Source organism: Peromyscus maniculatus, chromosome 22 (assembly GCF_049852395.1).
Source record: "Peromyscus maniculatus bairdii isolate BWxNUB_F1_BW_parent chromosome 22, HU_Pman_BW_mat_3.1, whole genome shotgun sequence".
Classification (NCBI taxonomy): Eukaryota; Metazoa; Chordata; class Mammalia; order Rodentia; family Cricetidae; genus Peromyscus; species Peromyscus maniculatus.
The window spans coordinates 42,617,699-42,638,275 of NC_134873.1; the positions used below are offsets into that span (position 1 = coordinate 42,617,699).

The window sequence follows — 20,577 nt, forward strand, 5'->3', positions numbered from 1 at the left end:
TAAAAATAAAATCTTTTTAAGAGATTAGAATGTTAATAACCTGTTGTACTGGCAATCTGTATTTAGGGGTGATACAGTATGTGTAGTGGAATTAAGTAAATATGAAACATTGATCTGGAATTAGGCAGGTATTAAGCCTGGTTCCTTCATTTATTGGCCATGTAGAATTCTTGGCTTGAAGAGTTGTGGTTTTTTTTTTTTTTTTTTTGGTTTTTCGAGACAGGGTTTCTCTGTGTAGCTTTGCGCCTTTCCTGGAGCTCACTTGGTAGCCCAGGCTGGCCTCGAACTCACAGAGATCCACCTGGCTCTGCCTCCCGAGTGCTGGGATTAAAGGCGTGCGCCACCACCGCCCGGCGAAGAGTTGTGGTTTTGTTTATATTTATTTCATTATTTATTTTGTTATTTTCAAGACAGAGTTTCTCTGTAGCCTTGGCTGTCCTGGAACTTGCTCTGTAGACCAGGCTGGCCTCAAACTCAGAGATTGGCATGCCTCTGCCTCCCAAGTGCTGGGATTAAAGACATGAGTCACCTAGTCACTAAGTAGCCAAGGATGACATCAAGTTCTTGGTGCTCTTCCCTCAGCCTCTCTGACACACACATGACAATTCTGAGTTCCTAAGAATGATCAAATGAGATAACATAAACTGCTTTGAAATGAGATTATACAGACGTAAGTGAAATTAGTCTTGTATTATCTTTGCCTAAGAACTTCATTTGTACAATAATGTTCTACTCTTGGGAGAGGGTTAGGGGGCTACTGCTACTTTTAAGCAATTTTCTGGAAGAAAAGTGGTCAGAATGCTGCACAACTTGGGGGTCTCCTTTCCCCAAAAAGTGTCTATTGCTTATATAAACCTTGGGGGAAACTGTGAATCTTGTAACTTTCTCACTTTCCAGAGCCTACTAAATTCCATAAGCTTGGTGGAAAGGGAAGTTTCAACTCAAGGACACAGCTACCTGGCAAAGGGCCTTCTCGAGGACACAAGTGAAAAACCCCTGGGCGATGGCTCAGACCTGTGATCTTAGAACTCGGCAAACAGAGAGAGACAGAGGCTAGAGGGTGAAACTGAAGGTGATCTTCAGCTACAGTTCAAGTTCAAGGACAGCCTGAACTGCACAAGACCCTGTCCCAAGTTTGTGTGTGTGTGTGTGGGGGGTAATATAGTTTTGGGTTTTTTTGTGGTAGTTATAATAAAGACGGAATCAATGCAAAAAAAAAAACTTTATCATTTCTCTTTATTTATTTATTATATTTGAGACTGGCTATCTTGGAACTCCATAGACCAGGCTGGCCTCAAAACATTTTTCATTTTAAATATGTTTTTTTCATGCTTTACAGTTTCTTTCTGGAAAACAAATGTTTGTAAGTAGGTCATGGGTTAGTAAAAGGTACAAAAAATAACTTTGAAATATCAGTTTTAAGATGGCTAAGGCCTGCAAGATGGGGCAGGAGGTAAGACTGTTTCGTTATCAAGCCTGACGACCTGAGTTGGATCCCCAAGATCTACACAGTGAAAGGAGAGAACCAACTCCCACAAGTTGTCTTCTGATCTCCACATGGGCACCCACACAAATGAATAAATGTAATTTATTAAAGTTTAAAGATGACTAGAGCTATTCTGTTATGTAGAAACTATTTTTCCCTTTTGTAAGACTTAACTATTTTATGTATATGAGCACCATGTGTGTGCAGTGCCCTCAATGGGCAGAAGAGGGCGACAGATGACAGATCCCCTGAAATTGGAGGTACAGATGGTTGTCATCAGTATGTCAGCAATAAAATATAAATTGAATTACATCACCTAATTTTAAGGGAGTATTTTTTTAAACTTATATTAAAGCTTTATTATTCTTTCATCGTTGTGGCTATGACCCTTCTGCAATTAATTCTGACATAGTATAAAGTATAGACCAAATTCTTTTCATATGACTATCTGCTCTAAATATATTTTTATTACATTTCTTTGAAAATATTTTAAATTTATTTGACTTCAATTCCTCTGAGCTCTATTTTATAGTTTCTATTACAGAATCTTATACTTCTTTTTACTATTCTCACTGGGGTTTTTATGTATAGGGATTTTATATATATTTAATATGTATAATATATATATAAAGTGGCACTGAAAATTACACATATTTATGGGTACTATGATGCTTAAATCTCTATTGTCAACTTGTTCAAATTTGCAGTCTACATGGAAACAAGCCTCTGGGCATATCCATGAGAAAGTTTCAGGATTAGGTTAATTAAGGTAGGAAGACCTGCCCTGAATTAGAAGGAGACAGCGCTGAGCACCACGGTATATGCCCAGCGACCATCCTCAGCTTCTCTACCATGGCTTCCTCATCATAACAGACTGTACCATGGGACTTCCTTCCTTGACTTGCTTTTGTCAAGAAGTTTCTCCCCCCAATATGGAAAGTAGCAAATACAGGTACCATGTGGTGTGTTTTACTTTGTTTCCTTATTTACTTATGTATTGTTTATTTTGAGACTGGGTATCTCTCTGTGTGGCTCTGACTGGTCTAGAACTGACTATGTAGATAAGGTTGGCTTTGAACTCATACAGATTTGCGACCCTGTGCCTCCCAAGTTCTGGGATTAAAGGCCTGCACCACCACCATCAGGCAGAATAGTTCTTCTTCAAGCACTTACAGCTACTTTGTAGTGAGAGTATTCAAAATCCTTTATTCCAGCTTTTTTGAAATATGCATTATTAAATAGCACCAGGACCTAACTCCTAACTGTAACTTGGAACCCACTGACCGCTTTCCCCAATCCTTACTTTGCATGTGGAGTACATAAGCTCGTTGTGCCATAAAAATAGAGATGTAAGAATAAGCTTGGGTACCCAGGGTTTTCTTCTGTGTGTTTTGCAGTGCTGGGGAGTGAACTTGAGTATGCTAGGCAAGTACACAACACCACTAGACTTATCCGATTGACCAGGCCCTTCTGTAATATAGCTTAAAATTCTGTACTAGCTGGCTGCTGTGTTCTCATGGCATGCTAAATTCAAAAATCTAGTCGAGCAGGTCAGGTTACAGTTTATACTGATGCATACTATTCAAAACCATGAGCTCACTTACTCTCACTGAAATGACAGATCAGGTGTAGAGAAACATGGGTGACTCACAGTTTTATTTTTGGTTAATGACTGATTGGTTTCTGGTTGTTTGTGTGTGTGTGTTGCTGGAAATTGAACCTAGGGCACTTTATCACTGATTTATATTTCCAATTCATGAGCTCATGTCTCGCTCTGTGTGTGTCTTTCTGTCTCTGTCTGTCTGTCTTTCTCTCTTTGTTTATGACTCTTTGCCTACTTGTATGTCTGCGTCCCACATGCATGCCTGGTGCCCACGGAGGTCAGAAGAGAGTGTCAGATATCCTGGACCAGAGTTACAGATGGTTTTGAACCACCATGTGGCTGCTGGGAGTTGAACCTGGGTCCTCTGAAAGAGCAGACAAAGCTCTTCATGACTCAGCCATTTGTCCAACTACCCTCTCCCCGGTTCTCTCTTTACTTTTTTTTTTCTTCATTTTGAGTTAGACTCTCCATATATTGTCTAAGTTTACCTTGATGTTACTCTGTAAACCAGGCAATCTTAAACTTCCAACCAATCCTCCTGTTTAAGCTACCCAAGTAGTTGGGATCAGAGGCCTGTACTCCAAAACCTAGTAGGATTGACACATTTCTATTTTTTTTAACCAGTATCTCACAGGAAATAGGCTCCACATAAAATCTTGCAATTATTGACCAGCAGGATGGCGTAGTAGGTAAAGGCACTTGGTGCCCCTCCAGTTATTTGTGATTTCAGCCACTGTATTAGATTATACATTTTTTTTTCAGAATATGAAAGATTATACATTTTTAACCCATTCCCTGCTATAATCTCAGTACCTTCCTCATTACCTAATACATTGCCGATGCTTAACATCTGTCTGTTAAGCAGATTTGTGAATTTGTACCACATTATAGATACCATTTAGGGGAATGATTACATGTTTGTTCAACAACAGATTGATAGGGCCATGATTCCTAAATTGTGTGGCATCTTTCCTTTCTTCCTTCATCTGTGTCCAAGCCTGGTTTTTCTCTGCCTTTTTCTTTCTTTTTTAAAAAATACTTATTTTTATCTGTATGAGTGTTTGCTTGCATGTATGTATGTGCACCCTGTGCATGTCTAGTACCTGTAGAGGTCATAAAGTGTTGAATCCCCTGGAGCTGGAATTATAGACAGATGTGAGCCATCATGTGGGTGCTAGGAATCGAATCTAGGTCCTCTGCAAGAGCAGCTAGTGATCTTAACTGCAGAACCAGCCTCCTCCTCCACCTCCTCTTCTTATTCTTTTTTTTTTTCTTTTATGTTGTTGTTTTTCGAGACAGGGTTTCTCTGTGTATCCCTGGCTGTTCTGGAATTTGTTCTGTAGACCAGGCTAGTCTTGAGCTCAGAGATCTTCCTGCCTCAGCCTCCTGAGTGCTGGGATCAAAGGCACTTGCCACCACCTCCCAGCTCTCAGCTTCCTTTTCCAAAAACCAATTTTCTCGCCCTATAACTCTAAGTTACTAGAGTTATTATATTTATATTTATATTTTAGTTGAAAAAGATATCCTTGCCGGGCGGTGGTGGCGCACGCCTTTAATCCCATCACTCGGGAGGCAGAGCCAGGTGGATCTCTGTGAGTTCGAGGCCAGCCTGGACTACCAAGTGAGCTCCAGGAAAGGCGCAAAGCTACACAGAGAAACCCTGTCTCGAAAAACCAAAAAAAAAAAAAAAAAAAAAAAAAAAAGAAAAAGATATCCTTAACAGCTACCATCCAGTCTCTACTTCAAGTAACCTAAAGCTAAAAGGCCTGAGGACTACCTCAGTAGGTACATACAGCCAGGAGAAAGCAAACCACAACCCCAAACCCAATACACAAACAAAAAACCATTTGCTGGTAGGCACTTTGGTGAACAGAGTAATGGGTTAAAGTGATAACTGGGTGTCCAGGCTTAGTTACCTCAGTTCTCAGCTTCTCCTTTTTTTGTCCTGAGGAAACTGTTCCAGATTCAATTTGAGATTAAGTGTCCTGAAAGCTCTTATAACCTAAAAACTGGGAGGCTGTCAAACTAGCGAAGAAGGCTTAAGGCTGTCAGTCCAGGCAGATTAAAAGTGTGAGGGCAAAGGAAACTCTAATTCCCTAAACTCCAGATATCCAGAAATGAGCTCAGACTTCAAAAAGTCAGAGTATTAACAAGATGAGAAGAGGAATATTGTAGCACTGTTTTTCGAAAGAAAAAATTTAGGAATATATTAATTCACAAAGTGAGTATAATTCCAAGGGCAGAAGCTGCAAATTAAGATTATTAGAAAGTAAGATTCCTACAGAGCTAAAAATCTGGGCAGTCACTGTAGATAAGGGGGGAAATGTATTCAGCCTTCTTATATCACAAAAAACATGCTGGAGCTTTTAAATGGATTCTTTGCTTCTTTCTTTTTTTCTTTTTCTTTTTTCCTTCAAGACAGGGTTTCTCTGTGTAGCTTTGCACCTTTCCTGGAACTCACTTGGTAGCCCAGGCTGGCCTCGAACTCACAGAGATCTGGCTCTGCCTCCCGAGTGCTGGGATTAAAGGCGTGCGCCACCATCGCCCAGCCAATTCTTTGCTTCTTTAGTTATTATAATAATCATTTTACAGAGGCTTTAACTGATTAAGAGCTCACTCCATATCTTATTGCATACAATTAATAAATGGTAGAATTTAAGAGCAATCCCAGTCTTGTTGATTATCTAGCCCATTTTTACTTTTTTTTTTTTTTAATCTTTGAGACAGGGTCTCACATAGTCCAGGTTGGCATCGCTCTTTCGATATAACCAAGAATGACCTTGAACTTCTGATCCTTCTGTCTCCATCTCCCTGTTTCTGAAATTTAGGCATATGGCACCGCACCTGTTTTATATAATGCTGGGGGCTGTTAGCAAGGTTTCATGCATGCTAAGCAAGCATTCTACCAACTGAGCATCATGTCCAGTCTCCAAAACCATATTTTTGCCACATAAATAATAATCAAGGCACATGAGGAATGGCGGCTGTGGTAGTTTGAAAGAAATTGTCCCCTATAGGAAGGGGCACTATTAGGAGGTATGGCTTTGTTTAGAGTACTTGTGGCCTTGTGGAGGAAGTGTGTCACTGTGGGGGTGGACTTTGAGGTCTCCTATGCTAAAGATACACCTAGTGACACAATTTACCTCCTGTTGCCTGCGGATCAAGGTGCAGAACTCTCAGCTCCTTCTCCAGCACCCCATCTGCCTACAGGCTGCCATGTCCCACCATGATGATGGGCTGAACTTCTGAAACTGTAAGCTGCCTTGATTTAATGTTTTCCTTTATAAGAGTTGCCATGGTGCCTGGCAGTGGTGGCGCACACCTTTAATCCCAGCACTCGGGATGCAGAGCCAGGTGGATCTCTGTAAGTTGGAGGCCAGCCTGGTCTACAGAGCGAGATCCAGGACAGCCACCAAAGAGAAACCCTGTCTTGAAAAAAAAAAAAGAGTTGCCATGGTTATGTTGTCTCTACACAGCAATAGAACCCTAACTAAGACAGTGGCTTACATCAATAATACCATCACTCAGAAGGGCGAGTCAGGAGGACTGCCATGAGCTGGAGGTTAGGATGGACTACACGATGTGCAGTGAAGCCTTGCTGAAACAACAAACAAAAACTCTCAATAAACAAAAACAAAACTAAATACAGGAAGTGGAAAATGGCTCAGTGGTTAAAAGCACTGGCTGTCCCTGCAGTGGATCTGAATTCAGTTCCTAGCACATACTTGGTGACTCCCAATGGTCTGTCACTCACTCCAGTTCCAGGGGATCTGATGCCCTCTTCTGGCCTACGAGGGCCTTGCACACACATGGTGCACAAACATACACACACCAAAAACAAAATACAAACACACAAGACAGAGTAGCAGGGACTTAACAAGCAGGACAAAAATGAAAGCTCACGCTGGGCAAATCCCAACACTTAGGAAACAAAGGCAGGTGGATCTCTGTGAGTTCAAGGCCGGCCTGGTCTACATAGCGAGTTCCAGAACAGCCAGGAATAATAATAATAATAATAATAATATATATCTAACAATTAAAAAATGTAAAATATAAATTGAAGAAAATTGTTAATATAGAAACTTCAATTTTTTTTTTTAGATTTATTGTTTTTATGTTTATAGGTGTTTGCCTGAATGTATGTCTGTGTAGCACATGTGTGACAGATGCCTATGTAGGTCAGAATGGGGGTGGGGGTCATAACCTCTCCCACTGGAGTTACAGATGATTGTGAGCCACCATGTGGGTGCTGGGAACTGGACCCAGGTCCTCGGCAAGAGCAGCCAGTGCTCTTAACCACAGACCTATCACACCAACCCAGGAACTGAGATTTTTACCTTAAATCATTGAAGCAGATGTATAATTAATATATGATATCAAATTAATGTGTGGTGTTGGGCAAGCAGCAGGCCCTAAGAAACTCAAAGTCCTAAAAACAATGTATTTTTATTTATTTATTTTGTGTGTGTGTGTGCGCGTGTGTGTGCGTGTGTGTGTGTGTGTGTGTGTGTGTGTGTGTGTGTGTGTGTGTGATGTGCACCACAAGCATGTAGGTGCCCACAGAGGCCAAAAGAAAGCATGAGATCCTCTGGAACTACAGTTAAGGGCAGTTGTGAGCTGGGAAATATGGGTGCTAGGAACCAAATATAGGCCTTTGGCAAGAGCAGCAGCCACTGCTCTTAACCTCTGAGCCATCTCTCCAGCCTCCCCACCTCCAACACCCTTGTTTGTGAGACAGGGTCTCACTAGGAAGCCTTGTCTGTTGTAGAACTCCTATAGAGATAAGGCTGGCCCCAAATTCAGAGAGATCCGCCTGCCTCTGCCTTCCTAGTGTGGGGATTAAAGGCTTGCACCATCAGACCAAGCCCCCAGATACAGGCTATTATGATTCAGAAAAATACCTAGGAAATGTTTCTTTGGTAACAACATACTTTTGAGTTCTTATTTGAATCAAAGTTCAAAGGAAATTCTGCCCAGAATCTTTATGCTGAATTTCTTCCAAAAGTTGCCACAGTAATCCTGCCCTATATAGTTTCCTTTCACAATGTGAGTTTCCCATCGACTTGCTTTGACAATAGAATATAGCAGAAATGACAATGTGCAAACTTGGAGTTTAGTATTCATACTCTCTTGGAAGCCAGATATCATGGAAAGGTATTTAAATGATCCTTCCCCCCCCCCCATTTATTTATTTGTGTGTGTGTGTGTGTGTGTGTGTGTGTGTGTGTGTGTGTGTTGTAGGTATGTGTGCCACGTGGGCATATAAAGGTCACAAGATACTTGCAGATATCAGTTCTCTCCTTCTACTGTATGGGTCCCAGTGATTAAGCTGGGGTCATCAGGCTTTGTGGCAAGCACCCACACTCACTGAGCCATTTTGCTGGCCCATGAATCAAAATTACCTTGCTAGAGACATGTTACATCCAGTAGTTAGAGCCACACGCTGGACTTTTTTTTTGTTTTTTGTTTTTCAAGACAGGGTTTCTCTGTGTAGTCTTGGTGCCTTTCCTGGGTCTCACTCTGTAGACCAAGCTGGCCTCGAACTCACAGAGATTCGCCTGGCTCTGCCTCCTGAGTGCTGGGATTAAAGGCGTGTGCCACCACTGCCCGGCACCTCTGGACATTTGACTGAGGTTGGCTAGGCCATCCAAACCGTTTAGTCAAACTGCGTGTACATAATCTACCCAAAGTAAGATCATTAGAAGAACCACGTAACTCAACACATCCCAAACTGCTGACTCACAGAATGGTGAGTAAATAAATGACTACCATTTGAATTCAGTACATTTTTGAGTGGGCCATTTTCCCCTACAGCCCTTCTCCTACCCCAGCAAATCTAATGCAGCCATCATGAATGGTTGTTTTTCCAATTATTCAGATTTATTAAATAAGTAGCATATGCAAGTGATATACGATGTATAAAGTATGGCCAGTCTTCAGTAAGTTAACAATGTATATCAGGAGGTAATCAACTGTATAAGTAGCTATCACAGGACAACATAGAATAACAACCATAGTGTATAACTTACTACATTGTCTAAGAATTTAAACACAGAAACATTTTAGCTTGAAGTGATAAGGAAGGGCTGTAGCTAGAGTTTTCCTGCCTTACCCACAGTCAGGACAAATCTTTGTCACCCGCCAGTCCCACAGCCGCTCAGGCCCAACCAAGTAAACACAGAGACTTATATTGCTTACAAACTGTATGGCCCTGGTAGGCTTCTTGCTAACTCTTCTTTTATCTTAAATTAACCATTTCCATAAATCTATACCTTGCCACATGGCTGGTGGCTTACCGGCGTCTTCATATGCTGCTGGTCATGGTGGCGGCTGCAGTGTCTCTCTGCCTCCGCCTTCTGCTTCCCAGAATTCTCCTCTCTCCTTGTCCCACCTACTTCCTGCCTGGCCACTGGCCAACCAGTGTTTTATTTATTGACCAATCAGAGCAATTTGACATATAGACCATCCCACAGCAAAGGGCTTTTTGTTTTTTGGGCTTTTTTTTTGTTTTTTGTTTTTGTTTTTTGAGACAGCGTTTCTCTGTGTAGCCCTGGCTGTCCTGGAACTCACTCACTGGATCAGGCTGGCCTTAACTCACAGAAATCCACCTACCTCTGCATCCCAAGTGCTGGGATTGAAGATATGTGCCACCACCACCCATTGGTAAAGATTTGTCAACAAGGTAATGTCAGCAAACCTTGAAAGACTTTGGTAGTGAGGTAGAAGGAGAGGCCATTCCAAGTAAAAGAAAATTACCTAGAATAACATCCAAGGAGAAAGACAAAGAACTTGAGATACCTCAAATTTTAGTTAAGCATCCGGGAGTCTAAGCATCCAGGAGAAGTGGGAGGACCATACTTCATTCAGCAAACACCAACTTTATGTCAGGCACTGTCTACTCCACTAATTAGTATGTAACAGACCTGGAAGCTGAGTCACCAGGTAAAGATCCCTCAAAGTGATGGAGCATGTCAGTTTTTGTTGTTTCCTGTGTATATGTATGTATGCTAGGGGCTGGGGAGCGCATGTGGAGGTCAGAGGACAGATTTGGGGAGTCAGTTTTCTCCTCTTTTGAGTTCTGGGGATCAAACTTGGGTTATCAAACTTGTGGGGCAAACATTTTTACCCCTGTGCCCTGTCAGTGCCCCCTCCTGTAGTTCAAAGTGGCATGGAATTTGCTGTACAGACAAAGATGACTTTGAACCACTATTGAGCCATATTGGGGCTGGGAATATTGCTCAATGGTAGAAGACTTTCTTATTATTGGGACATCAGTTGCATGGTAAAGCAAACAAACAACAAACAAAAACCCTGTGGTAAATTAGTATAATGCAACACTACATAGCAATGAGAGCAAATGTACAACTGTTACCACCAGAAACAGCTAGAGAAGTCAGCAGGAGAAAATCCAACCACTTAAAGCCTGCAGACGAAGGGCTGGAGAGATGGCTCAGCAGTTAAGAGCAGTGGCTGTTCTTCCAGAGGACCCGGGTTTGATCCCCAGCACCCACATGGCAGCTCACAACTGTCCGTAACTCCAGTTCCAGGGGAGCCAACAACCATTGCAAAAAACGCCAATGCACATTTAAAAAAAAGCGTAGAGGAAAGCCAGATTAGGAATATAACAACATTTGAGCCGGGAGGTGGTGGCACACGCCTTTAATCCCAGCACTCGGGAGGCAGAGGCAGGCGGATCTCTGTGAGTTCGAGGCCAGCCTGGACTACCAAGTGAGTTCCAGGAAAAGGCGCAAAGCTACACAGAGAAACCCTGTCTGGAAAAACCAAAAAAAAAAAAAAAAAAAAAGAATATAACAACATTTATATAAAGACAAGGCAGATCAGGCAAAACTACACGTTATTGTTTAGAAATGCTTAAGTTTGCCAGGCATGGGGGTATGTGCTTTTAATCCCAGCAGTTTGGAGACAGAGGCAGGAAGATTTCTGTGAGTTGGAGGCCAGCCAGGGCTACATAGAGAGACTCTGCCATAAAAACGCCAAGCAAACAAACAAACAAACCATTTTACTTAAAGACAGGACAAGTACAAGAGAGATTAATACACCATTAGGGATAGTAGCTTCCTCTACAGTTAGAGAAAAAGCAATTTACTATGTACAAATTGTACATATAGGTTATATACATCTTATTTTTATTTAATCGACATGTGTGTATATATACAAAAATATATATGTATATATACATATATATGACTTCACACAACCACTACTATGTGGTTCAAAAGAGAAGTGGGGTTTATTGGGGAAAGGAGATCAAAAAGAACAAATTTGAAAGAGAAGGCATTTCAGAATGAGAAAATAGAATCAGGACAGAGGCTCAAGGGAAGGCAGCAGGTGGGCAACAGTGGGGGTCATTTTTGCAGCAACCTATGATATTTATATTGGTCGGAATAAACTCTCAGCAGAATGTGGGGATTCTTGGATGCTCTCACAGGGGATCTGTAGGCGGCTCACCGTAAACAATAGGGACTTTGTATTAGTATCCACTGGGTTAGGCAAAAAGAAACAATTGTGGATAACTGAAATAAAGGGGGGAGGTCTGTTTTTATTTGTTTGTTTTTAAAGACAGAGAGAGAATGGGAGACGGGGGAATGGGAGGAGGGAGAGAGAAAAGACTGAAGTTTATTGATAGCTATATAGTCTAGTGACCAGTGTAGGACCCGGAAAGATCTGGGGATCTCAATGGGATCGACCAGCTTTTAGAGCTTTCGATTTCAACTACCTTCTATTTCAGATGCCAGTTCCCAGGAGTCTGATTGGTCTGTTTGTTTCCTCTTGTGTGATCTGGGATCTCTGCTTATAATACGGGAAATATAGCTCAGATGGTAGGTAGGCAGTCTACCAAAGGAATAAAGGGATAATGGAGACATACACACTCACACACGTGCACGCGCAGGTAGTATGTATTCCTTAGTAAATTATAGGATGGTAACTGTGCAAAACCCAAGAATGACCTCATCCACATAATTAATCCCGAGATTACACATCTAGACATGTAATAGATTAGTTAAACATAGGATTCGTGGCCTTCGTGGTAGTAACGTTTTTCATTTAGGATGTCCTGAAATTTGTCCCGCATACTGCCTCTGATATGAAACTCAGACCAGCCATCCTTTAGCAAAAGACTTCAACTCAAGTAGCAGAAAATAAAGATATATAAGAAAATAGCTGGAAGTCATGATGCTCGCCTGCTAGGGAGGCCTTGCTCAGCCACAGAACGAGTCGGAGGCCAGGAGGGACTAGATGGACCCTCGTCTCAAAACAAAGGCAAACAACGGCACCGCGAGAGAGGAGACCCGAGGACTAGAGTCAAGCCACTCACGTCGCAACCCCGGTTCGTAAACTGACCTCAGAAACCGGGGGTGGGGGGTAGGGGGTGGAAATCTGCTGAGCGACGAACCCACCCCCTACCCCACCCCACCCCCGGGGGGGACCCGCGCGAGTCGAACCGCAACCTACGGAACCGGAGTTCCCGGAGAAAGGGCCGGGTATGTGTGTGTGTGTGTGTGTGTGTGGTGGTGGTGGGGGGGGGGATGCCACACATGCGCACAAGCTCCCGGGTCAACAAAGACGGCGGCGTGCGCGCGCGCGCGTCCCCCCCCCTCCCTCCCCGGAGCCAGACCCCGGGGACGTGCGCGTGCGCGGCCGCCGCAGGAGAGGGTGCCGGCGGGGGCCAGAGGACAGAGAGGCAAAAAGGAGGGGGGTAGGAGCCGCGGGCCGCCGGAGGAGGAGGAGGTGGCGAAGGGGTTGTGCTCCTGGGCAAGCCGAGGAGGAAGGGGGCGGGGCCGGCGAGCGGCGCGTGCAGGTGCCGGGCTCCCCGGGGCTCCGCGGGCGCGCGAGCGGCTCCGTGGTCCTCCCACCCCCTCCAACCCTCCCCCCCCCCCCACTCCGCCGCCGCTGCAGGGGCCGCCGCCGTCGCCGCTGCCGCTCGGTCGCCGTCGGTCTGCGGGAGGCGGGTTATGGCGGCGGCGGCAGTGGGAGCTGTGAATGAGTTCTCCGGCCGGACGACGGAAGAAGAAAGGCTCCGGCGGCGGCGCGAGCCCGGCACCCGCCAGGCCTCTGCCCCCCGCCGCCGCTGCCGCCGCCGCCGCCGCGGTCCCCGCCCCTTCCGCCGGCCCGGCCCCTGCGGCGCCCGGCTCGCCCCGTAAGCCGAGCCTCTTCTATTCCTTCTTGACGTCCCCGCTGGTCGTCGGCTTCGCCCTGCTGCGCCTGCTGGCCTGTCACCTGGGGCTCCTCTTCGGGTGGCTCTGCCAGCGCTTCTCCCGCGCCCTCATGGCCGCCAAGAGGAGCTCCGGGACCGCGCCGGCGCCCGCCTCGCCCGCACCCCCAGCGCCCGGGCCCGGGGGCGAGGCCGAGAGCGTCTGCGTCTTCCACAAACAGGCCTTCGAGTACATCTCCATTGCCCTGCGCATCGACGAGGAAGAGAAAGGTACCCGGGGAGGTACTGGAGGGAGGCGGCCCTGGGAGGGCGGGCGCCACCTGCGTCCCTTTCCTGCACCCCCCGGACTTGATCTGGAGCCCCCAGGAGTCCCAGTCCCCACAGGCCAGACCCTGCCCTGCGACGCCTAGTGAGTGGAACCTCTCCCCATTCGGGGCGCCCTAGCTCTCTCTCCACTTTGTTTCAGCACCCCCCACACTTGTGCATTAATTTATCCAAGTCCCCCGTGAGACACGCAGACTTGCTGGGGACAGTGACAGTTGGCCTAGAGTGACCACACGGGGTTCTTTCTGACACTGTAAACAGTGTGGCATTTCTCTGAGCTGGGCTTCCAAAAGCTGTTCTGTTTTTTTCAGTTTTTTTGTTTTGTTTTGTTTGTTTTTGGTTGGTTGGTTGGTTTTTCGAGACAGGGTTTCTCTGTGTCATAACCTTAGCTGTTCTGGAACTAGCTCTGTAGACCAGGCTGTCCTCGAACTCACAGAGAGATCCACCTGTCTCTGCCTCTCAGAGTGCTGGGATTAAACCACCGCCCGGCCTAAGGCAGTCTCTTAAGTTTCTAAATTGAAATGTTAAATGAATGAGTTGGGTGGGCAGGCATTATCATTGTACTGTGAGACCTAAAACAAAGACCTCCTGCTTCTCGATGAAGGCAGGGATACTGCATACTTTAGTTTTCCTTCAAGCAACATCTTTTTTAGTCTTTTCTGTGTGCGAGGCATTGTGCTGTGCATGTGTCCCTTGGTCCTCACGGTAACTCCCATGTGAGAGTTACTATCAGGTGTTTTACCAATGAAATGACTAGTTACAAGATGAAGGAAGCAGGAGGCAGCAAATCTAGGCCAGTAACTAACTCTAAACTTCTTTGGAAAATGTTAAGTGGGGTTAGAAAGTCTTGTGTCTCCCCCTTTTTTATCGTCACCTGCAGTGTTCAGCCCCGATTCCCACCTTGGCTCGGTTAGGTCCGCTCATCAACGTTGTCCACTGTGGGAAAGGAACAATCTGTAGTTGTTTTGCAGGGTGGTTTCCACACTCAACACCAGAGACAGTTCTAGGGTGTCAGTCTTGGTGAAGAGTTTCCTTTGCGGGGCCTAAGATTGAAAAGGGGGATACAGTGAAAGAGGCAGATACCCATGATTGGGAGTCCAAAGACAGTGGAGATTCAGCTCAAGACAGTAGTAGACACAGTTAAGAATATTTAGTGTTTGTGAGAGCGAGTCTTTTTGGTGGGTTGTTCTGTTCTTACTAACTCTTGGGGAAGATCCCCCTAACTCTTGGGGATGTTGAAGGATGGCCCTCTTCCTCCTGGGGGTGATGTTGTATTGCAGTATTTTAGTGTTCCCTGGTTTTTAGACTAGTGGGACGATGTGAGAGTGGATTATTTAGGGGCTTGAGGATGTAGTTCAGGTTTTTTTTTTTTGTTTGTTTTTCGAGACAGGGTTTCTCTGCGTAGCTTTGCGCCTTTCCTGGGACTAGCTCTGTAGCCCAGGCTGGCCTCGAACTCACAGAGATCCACCTGGTTCTGCCTCCCAAGTGCTGGGATTAAAGGCGTGCGCCACCACCGCCCGGCTGTGGTTCAGTTTGAACAAGGCTTGTGCCCAGTATGCTTCAGAGCGTGCATTTGCTTCTCCCTGCTTCAGAAACAAAGCCAACAAACAGAAATTAAAACAAGCTAGTTACATTCATTCTCCTTTAAAAAGAAATAAAGCTGGGCAATCTCTCTGCACTTGGGAAACTGAAGACTGCCGTTGAGTTCAAAGCCAGCTAGGCTACGTAGCAAGACCTTGTTTCGAAAAAATAAACTGGATCTGAGCCTGGCCTACAGAGCTAATTCCAGGACTGGCAAAGCTGTCCCACCGTGAAACCCTGCCTCGGAAAACCAATAAATAAATAAGTAAAAAATAGTAAATAAACTGAATCTGCATTTAATGTATTTTCTCTTCTATCCCAGTTTTCCCCTTTTGGTATATTAGACAGTTTTGTAGCCTAACTTTAATTCCATAATTGAAAAAGAATTGACATTTGAAGTCTGTCAGCCTTTTAGCTGTACTTGACAACTGGGAACTTACTTGCAAGAGAAGTTAATTCTCTTCCCACTGCACAGACTATGTGAACAGATAGCCTGAACTGAGTATGCAGTCTTGAGAGGCTCTGGGACTCTTGTACACTGTCAAGGGGGCGGCACCCGTTAGAAACGTGTAACACACCACGTGTGCCGTGCCCACTGAGGAAGGCTCTGAGACTGCAGTTACAGACAGGTGGGAGCCACCATGTGAGTGCGTGCTGAGCCCAGCCGGGTCCCCCAAAGAGCAGCCAGTACTCCGAACCACCGGGCCGTTCATCTCTCCAGCTCTGAAGTTTTGTAGGTATTTTAACAGTTGAGTGATAATCTGTGACATCCATTTATGTACGAAGAAACCAACTAAAGAGTGGGCTCAGAGGAGCAGAAGTAGGAACAGAGTTAGGTAACCGGGCTCAATATAAAGTCATTATTTGATTTTATATTTTTTTTGAGATTATACTGTAATTACAGCATTTCTCTCTTCCCTTTCCTCCCTCCAAACTCCCCCATAGATCCCTTCTTGCTCTCTGTCAAACTTACGGCCTCTTTTTTCATTCATTGTTACATGATTTTATACTGAACAGTGGTTCTCTTTTTTTCTTTTCTTCTCTCTCTCTCTTTCTCTCTTTTTCTTGGCTTCTTGAGACAGGGTTTCTCTGTTTAGCCCTGGCTGTTCTAGAACTCTGTAGCCCAGGCTGGCCTCAAACTCAGACAGAGATCCACCTGCCTCTGCCTCCTGAGTGCTGGGATTAAAGGTGTACACCACCACCACCTGGCTGTTTCTCTCTCTCTCTTTTTAAAATTTATTTATTTTTATTTTAAGTGCATTGGTGTTTTGCTTGTGTATATGTCTGTGTGAGGGTGTCAGATCCCCTGGAACTGGAGTTACAGACAGTTGTGAGCTGCCATGTGGGTGCTGGGAATTGAACCTGGGTCCTCTGGAAGAGCAGCCAGTGCTCTTAACCACTGAGCCATCTCTCAAGCCCCTGTTTCTCTCTCTTTCTCTCTCTTTCTCTCTCTTTCTCTCTCTTTCTCTCTCTTTCTCTCTCTGTCTCTCTCTCTCTCTCTCTCTCTCTCTCTCTCTCTCTCTCTCTCTCTCTCTCTCTCTCTCTCTGTTTGTTTTTCAAAAGAGGGTTTCTCTGTGTAGTTTTGGTGCCTGTCCAGAATCTTGCTCTGTAGACCAGGCTAACCTAGAACTCACAGAGATCTACCTGCCTCTGCCTCCCGAGTGTTGGGATTAAACAACACCCCCCCAGCTGTCTCTCTTTTTTTTAATGCTGGTAAAGAGTCAGTCAGAATACTTGAGGAAAAGAGGTTGTAATAGTGGTTCTTTGGATTAACTAGAACATGACCTTGCATGTTTTGTGTCTACAGATAGATAAGTGGGTGGAGGTTCAGAAGGTGTGGTTTGATTTCTCAGGTTGGTAGTGCATAACAGTGAGGGCTTCAGTGTGCTCTGTGAAAGAAAGGGAACCAGTTTTTCAGGATGTTGTAGGGCTGAAGAATCTGGCATTAAGAACAGAAAGTGTCTAAATAAAATAGTCCTCACCAGTTAAATTTTTTTCACAGTTTTCTTTATTAATTTTCCTTGTGTGTGTGTGTTTCTGTGTGTGTACATGAACACACATGTGCCATAATGTGCATGTGGAGGTCAGAGAATGACCTGTGCTGGATGGTTCTGTCCTATCATGTGGGACCCCAAAATCAAACTCAGATTGTCAGATTAGCAGGCCCAGCCCTCTTAGTCATGTATGTATTTGGGCTCACGGTTCCAGAGCGCCAAGTCCATCACCATAATGGCAGGGTGGCTTGGCAGGCATGTGGCTGGAGCAGCAAGCTGAGAGCTCACATCTTGAACCATAAGCAAGAAGCAGGGGAAATGAAATGAGAGGAAATGGCCAGAATCTTTACACCCCGAAAGCCCGCCCCCAGGGGCACCCTTCCTCCACAAGGCCACACCTCTTAAACCTCACAAACAGCACCAGACAGGACCAGAAGTTCTAACACATCAGTGTACAGGGAGCATTCCCATTCAGACTGCCTCACCACATAATTTTGTTTGTTTGTTTGTTTGTTTGTTTGTTTTTGAGACATGGTCTCTCTACATAGCACTGGCTGGCCTCAAACTCAGATTCACCTGCCTCTTTCTCTTGAGTGCTGGGATTAAAGGAGTGCGCCTCCACTTCTGGCAGTGATTTTTCTAGTTTTGTGTAAACCAGTGTTGTACGTTAATTTAAAACACAAAAGCCTGTTCACATCTATTTTCATAAGATGAGGGTAGAGAGAGTAGAAATCAAAAGTGATTATTTTCATTCCTGAAAAGTGTACCTCTACCACTTAGGAAGAATTAATTTCAGACTTAATTTCCTTTTGCTGGGTGACTCTGCCTAAGGGCGATGGTGGTTTACACCTGTTCCCAGTACTCAGGAGGCAGAACACGTAAGCGCCTCAAAATGAAGGCGCTGTGGTCTGTGTATGGAGTTAGGCCACACAGGGCAGCCTGGTGGGACCCTGTTGCAAAGAACCCAGTGGTCTCCCGATTCGAATAAAGAAAGAATAGTGCAAGGACATAGGCCTTTTGCAAAAGCATTGTCTTTCTTCTTCCTGACTGCTCAATAGTTAGTGTGGTTTGCGCAAACAGATCTAAAGACAGCCACTGTTGGAGGCTTTATGCCTTGTTTGGTTTCTGTTATTTTCAATTATTTTATATGTATGGATGTTTTGCGTGCGTGTGCGTGTATACGTGTACCAGTGTGTGCCTGGTACCCACAGAGATCAGAATGGGGCATCTTGAGTCCCTTGGAACTGGAGTTACAGGAGGTTGTGAGCCACCACATGGGTGCTGGGAATTGAACCAGGATTCTCTGGAAGATCAGCGGGCGCTCTTAATTGCCGGACCATCTCTCCGGCCCCTTGTTTTGTTTTTTAAATCACAGTTTATGTGGTTAAGGTGGATCTTGGATAGTTCTGTTGTTCTGGTTAAATATCTAGATGAAGGAATTGCTGGGTCCTGTAGCAAATAGATTAATAATAGCATAGGAACGAACCACTGTCTTTACCCAGTTAATGGGACCAGTCTGTATAGGACCAGTAAACATGGCATTTTACTCCATTGCTTTTTGTATTAGATTGTTTGGGTGAGTTTTTTGTTGTTGTTGTTTTCTTTTAAGTTGGTTTCTTGGTCACTGTTCTATTTCTTTGAAGAGACACCATGACCAAGGCAACTCTTACAAATTAAAGCATTTAATTACAGTTTTAAAGGGTTAGTCATGGCTGGGGCATGTTGGCAGCATGGTGGCACTTGTGGTGCTGGAGTTACATCCTGACCCCCCCACACACACAGAGGGAGGGAGAGAAGGAGAGGAAGAGCGCGAGCCTGGCATGGGCTTTGAAGCCCACCCCCAGTGACACACTTCCTCCAACAAGGTCACACCTGCTCCAGCAATGCCACACCTCCTGATCCTTCTAATCCTCTCCAACAGTTCCAGTCCCTGGTGGATAAGCATTCAAACACAGTGTGGGGGCCATTCTTATTCATACTACCACAGTCGGCTTGGCTTTTCTGTTTTTAATGTAGTGGCATCTTACTGAATTCTTAGTTTGGGTGATACAGATTGAACACTAGGGCCTTGTGCTGGCTTGGCAAGCCTTCCACCACTGAGCTACAGCTCTAGATGTCTTTTTTTTCTCTCTTGAGACATGGTCTCTTGGTGTAGCTTTGCACCTTTCCTAGAACTCTGTAGCCCAGGCTGGCCTCAAACTCATAGAGATCCGCCTGGCTTTGTCTCCCCAGTGCTGGGATTAAAGGTGTGCGCCACCACCACCACCACCACCACCACCACCACCACCACCACCACCACCACCACCACCACCACCACCTGCCTTCTAGACCTCATTTTACTTTAAAAGGATTATTTCTTTCTTGTGTATGTTTGAGGTGGGGAGTGGAGTGGAATGGGGGTGCATGCTACAGTGTGTGCCTGTGGAGGTCAGCTGGCAGGCTCAGTTCTTTCTTTCCATCCTGTGGGTCCCAGGATCAAACCCCAGGTGGCCAGCCTTGGCAGGAAGTGCCTTTCCACGCTGGCCCTCACTTTAGTTTTTTGAAGCAAGGTCTCAGTTTCCTGCATTGTCCTTGAAGTCACCCTGCAGTGAAACCTTGAACTCTGAATCCTCTTCCCCTCCGCCTCTCAGCAGCTGGGATCACAGCCTGTGCTGCTGGGCTGGCGATATGGTTTTCACTTGTGTTCTCCGTGTGCTTGTTTACTAACATGGATGTATGTGTGTCTCTGGGACTGTGCATAGGTTGTTTCGTTTTCTCCACTTGGGGATTTGAGATCCCTAAGGCTTTGCACATGGCAAGAACATTTCACCACCAAACTGCATCCTCAGGTGTTCGGTCATTTTTACCACTGCTGGATGAGAGTCCTTTGTACATTCTGGCTGCAAGTCATTTGTGAAGCATGTTGTTTTTGTTTTTGTTTTTGTTTTTTTTTTTTTGAATGTTTTAGAGCCTGTTTGGTGTCTTTTCATTGTTAGAACACTGGCATTGAAGACTAAGAGTTTAAATTTGGTGAAGTTTAATTCGTCCATGGTTCTATGGCTTTTGATTTTTGTGTTCTCTTAAAAATCTAATTCACATTCTCAAAGAGTTTTCTTTAAATACTCTAAGTTTTGCAGGCTGGAGAAGGGCTGGCAAAGCGACTCGTGGAAAAGGGCCCTTGCTTCAAAGCCCGATGGCCTGAGTTTGTCCTGGAACCGACATAAAGGTGGAGGGAGGGACTCGCTCCACACGTGTGCTGTGCTCCACTCTACCCCGTGTATATTCATATGCGTGTAATGCATTGTATTATTTTAAGAGAAATTAGGTAGTATATAAGCGACAGGCATATGCTGACTAGAATGTGGCCAGTGGGCCAGTGCATGGCTCAGCAGGCTAGGCTCTTGCTGCCAAGCCTGTTCAGTCCTCAGGACCAGTA

General features: G+C 45.1%; 1 protein-coding gene across 2 annotated transcripts in view; it reads left to right on the top strand.

Moving 5' to 3' along the window:
* The first annotated feature begins 12,982 nt into the window (after window positions 1–12,982).
* Spast (spastin) overlaps window positions 12,983–20,577 on the top strand; it is a 43,945-nt gene continuing 36,350 nt past the window's right edge. The window contains exon 1 of one of the 2 annotated variants that reach the window (XM_016008966.2): window positions 12,983–13,533. In XM_016008966.2, coding sequence (XP_015864452.2) covers window positions 13,092–13,533 — 442 coding nt within the window. In that variant the 5' untranslated portion in view covers window positions 12,983–13,091. The remainder of the gene's footprint in view (window positions 13,534–20,577) is intronic. The other variant, XM_006990706.3, reaches the window with a different exon arrangement.